The sequence below is a fragment of the Caenorhabditis remanei genome, chromosome III (assembly GCF_010183535.1).
Source record: "Caenorhabditis remanei strain PX506 chromosome III, whole genome shotgun sequence".
NCBI lineage: Eukaryota > Metazoa > Nematoda > Chromadorea > Rhabditida > Rhabditidae > Caenorhabditis > Caenorhabditis remanei.
In genome coordinates this window covers 4,137,942-4,141,833 of record NC_071330.1, presented here as the reverse complement: position 1 = coordinate 4,141,833, position 3,892 = coordinate 4,137,942, and the positions used below count along the sequence as shown (strand labels likewise).

Here is a 3,892-nt window from a genome sequence, read left to right as displayed (position 1 = left end):
GATCATGCTTGTCTTTATTCCGGATACCCATTTTTCCATTTTTCAGTATTATCGGTTCACGAATACCTGCGGGGGAATGTTAAAGGCGCATCAAATTAATTCAGAATGGTCTCGCAGCTGAGAACCTGACTTGTAATTCTTTTCAGACCTTCAGATCTCAAAAACACCGCGTTTTGCGCCTTTAACACCACCAGGCACGAGTTCGTGAACCGATAATAATGCATCCTTACCAAAATTGACCTATCTCACGCATTTTCAATAGACTTTAAACAGCACCGTGATGCTTTTTTCCCGCGTTTTTTTTGTTTCTTCATCCCTGTTTTCCTCTTTTTCTAACTCCCCATTTTTCCAGAATGAGCTCAGCCGAGTGCTACGGAGCACCTCCGAACTACTATTCCGACTGGTCGACACCGCCGTATTATGCATCCGCCGCACCGTCATACTCTCCAATCAACCATCATCCATCTGACATTTGGGCTGCTCATCCGTCGAACTACGTCCTCGGTGGAACTGGAACGATGTCACCTCCGGCGTCGCGGGTCTCACCGAATCGATCGTCGAATTCGTCGGCGGCGTCTGCCGATCTTCCAGTCGGTGTCACCGCTTCACAACACAACACATATAAATGGATGCACACAAAGAGGGTTCAGAGACCAGCGGGTAAGATTTTGTGCATTTTTTGTGTCTTTTGAGATGGTCAGAAAGCTAAGGTTGTGAGGATTTTAAATCTGTTCTTGAACTTTTTTAGTGACAATAATTACCCGAGTTACGAGTTTTCGCATTTTAGTGTCTTAACAAATGAAGTTTCCCACACTAAAAAAACGTTGCATATCTTCTTGTTTTAATGCTAGAAAAATTTCAATTATAGATTCGGAATCCACATGAATTCAGCTATCGAATAATTTAATTTTTGATTAAAAATTATTTGTTTCGGTATAAATGTTAGCTAGTCTGTAGGGATTTGGTATACCATGCCTAGAAAATTTTGAGAAAATCATGTTTGTCCATAAATTTTTACTATTATTTAGCCACGGGCCGTATAGTCCGTTTGGCCGCCGCCTCGACCGTCTCGACCGCTCCTAGACCGCTGCCCTGCTTGGCCGCTAGATAATTAGACTAAATTAGACTAATTAGGCATAATTAGACCAAACTTTTTTACTTTTGTACAGCTCTTAACCTTGCTCAGAAAAATATGAAATTTTGAAATTCGGTACCCTTCGGAGCCCCCAGTTCCAGGCTTATGATGTTCCTGGCGGTCTGCCAAAATTCTCTTTTTTTTTGCCCAAACTAATCGATCGATCATTGTGACTCTTGCCTCATGTTATACTTGACTCTTCTCTCTTTTTTTCAAAAAAAAAAGAAAAAAGGAGGCGCATGTCACTCCGGTGTGTATGTCTTTTCAACTACCACCCGCTTGTCGGATCTCTCTTTCGGAAACACAATTTGAAGAAGTCGGGAGAAGAGAAAAGGATACGGAGGAAATATTATTGAGAGGCCACTCCTCAATTATGTCCGAAACATATGTTCCCTTTTTTCGAAATTGAGAATGAAAAGGAACATGAGGTGGTTCACACAACTGTCTCTGTTTCCAAAATTTGCATGTCTCATCAATCTTTTTGGTAGTGGAGACTGAAGATATAGATGGTTTATTTTGATATTCAATAATTCGGGTGAAGTCTGTGGGAAACATTTTGAAAAGTCGTGTACTCCTTTTGAGCAAGATGACATAAGGTGTTAGAGGGTCAAAAATAACAGCTGAGCATTTTAATTTTTAATTAAAGTGAAGAAAAAAGAAAGATCTTTTGGTCACTTTTTTGTAAGAGAGATATAGAAGTTGCAATTACTTAAATTCTGCTATAAATACATAGAACAAACCTAGAGGTTCATTTTTGTAGTTTACAATTTTTTGTACGATGCTTCTCTGGAGAGATATAGCGCTTACCAGCAGTTTGGACAATTTTTCATTGGAAATTGTCATAAGACTTCAAGATGTCGATTAGCTGTCAAAAATCATTACAATAACCTCAATTTGGTATAAGTACATGGAACAAGTCTAGAACTTTATTTTTGTAGTTTACACTTTTTTGTACGGGTCTTCCCTAAAAAGATACGGCTTACAAAAGGAGCGGCGCTCAAAACTCATGGTGGGCTCCCGCTCTCACGGCATATATCTTGTTAGGTACCAAATTATCACCAACTACAAAAATGAAGCGATTAATTTGTACTATTTACTTTCAAAAAATCGGCGCAAACCAATAATTTATAACAAGAATTCTACCAGTCCTTCGATTTGACCCTGATTTTCAACATGTTTTCCTTTTGCAGTTCCCAAAAAGAAGGTTGTCGACGAGAACGGCACGAATCGCACCAACTTCACAACACATCAACTAACAGAATTGGAGAAAGAGTTTCACACGGCCAAGTACGTGAATCGAACCAGAAGAACGGAGATCGCGTCGAATCTCAAGTTGCAGGAAGCGCAGGTAAAGGGGTTTTTGGGTTTTTTTGGGGAGGGGTTAGGTGATATGAAGGGGTAGCAACTGCGCTTCATTGAAACTGGAAAAAATAGCATGAGAAACGAGGAGACGCAGAGAAAACAGATTCAAGAGGAGTCCTTCTGGTAGAGCGCAGTTGCACACACTATGAAGACATTGTTCGAAGTGAAAAGGGCTGTAATTTTTCATAATGAAAAGTACGCTCAACAGATAAAAGTGAAGAATTGAACGTGATGGGCTAACATAGCCTAGATAGAACCATTTTAAAGTTGTCAGTACCTCTCTATTTTTGAAGCAAGCTTGTTTTTTTGTCTTTTTACAAAAATATTTGTAATTTTTTTCTCATTTCGAAAATTGGAACCGGGAAAATAGCATCAGGGATTGAAAGTCGCCCATTAAAACAGTATAGCTGGAAAATTGGATTTTTGTACCTCCCATATTTCCGACATTTTAGGCTTCAAACAACGATTTTGCTTCGAAAACTGAGAATTTTCAAATCTTAACATTCCTCAAAACGTTCTCCAAAAACTGTCCGAATTTTGAAAAAGTACCGCCCCTTTCTCTCTCTTCATAGTGTCTGCAACAGCGCTCCATTGAATTTAGATCGAGTCTCTCGTTCCCTACGTAAATTCTCCCAGTTTCAGTGGAGCGCAATTGCTAAAGCTAAATCAAACATCAAGTTTTTTCGAAAAACTTTCGAGTTAAAACTTTCTGGCACGGTGCCAAGTTCTCTGTTTTCAAAATTAGACTCCGCCCCCTTAAAGTGTTTCACCCCTAAATCCCCCATTCATTTACAGGTCAAAATCTGGTTCCAAAATCGTCGAATGAAGGAGAAGAAGCGAGAAAAGGAGAAGGCGTTCCTCGCTCGCAACTCATGGGATTCCAACTCTCCAGGATCGTGCAGTGGAGAAGATGTCAAGAATTTCAAGTAATCTCCATCTCTCTCCATCTCTCTTTCTTCGAAATTTCACTTAATTCTTTTGTTCATTTCTCTCAAATACCTCTCTCTCACCGTCTCTCTCTCTCTCTCTCTACAAAAATCTATCACTAGAGCTCGATTCCAAAGCGGGTGTCAATTGTGTTCCTCTGGAACTGATATTGTCTTTTTCTTCTCTTTTGTATATTTCTTCCTCTTCACCAATTTTGTTCTAATATTTCCGTTTTCTCAAATAAAATTCATCAAATTTTTTATCGATGACGTGTAACACCGGGGCTTACTGTATCTATACTAGACGAGACGCCACCCCCCAGCAGAAACATGCAAAAACTGTCAACTTGAATTGGCATCAATGTGTATATAAGAGGGTTACTGTAGCTGGTCGCGGGGGGCACCTCGCCCCTGTCTTCGGAGACGATGACCGGTTTTTTTGGGCGACGACGACGACGGGCGGAGGTTG

At 40.1% G+C, this 3,892-nt stretch overlaps 1 protein-coding gene across 1 annotated transcript; it reads left to right on the top strand.

The window, feature by feature from the left end:
• Positions 1–353: 353 nt before the first annotated feature.
• Positions 354–3,427, top strand: GCK72_009002 (uncharacterized protein; the record flags this gene model as incomplete). The annotated part of the gene is made up of 3 exons (XM_003099430.2): positions 354–660; positions 2,326–2,483; positions 3,293–3,427. The coding sequence occupies 3 exons, from the start codon at positions 354–356 to the stop codon at positions 3,425–3,427; spliced, it is 600 nt and encodes a 199-aa protein (XP_003099478.2).
• Positions 3,428–3,892: the final 465 nt, after the last annotated feature.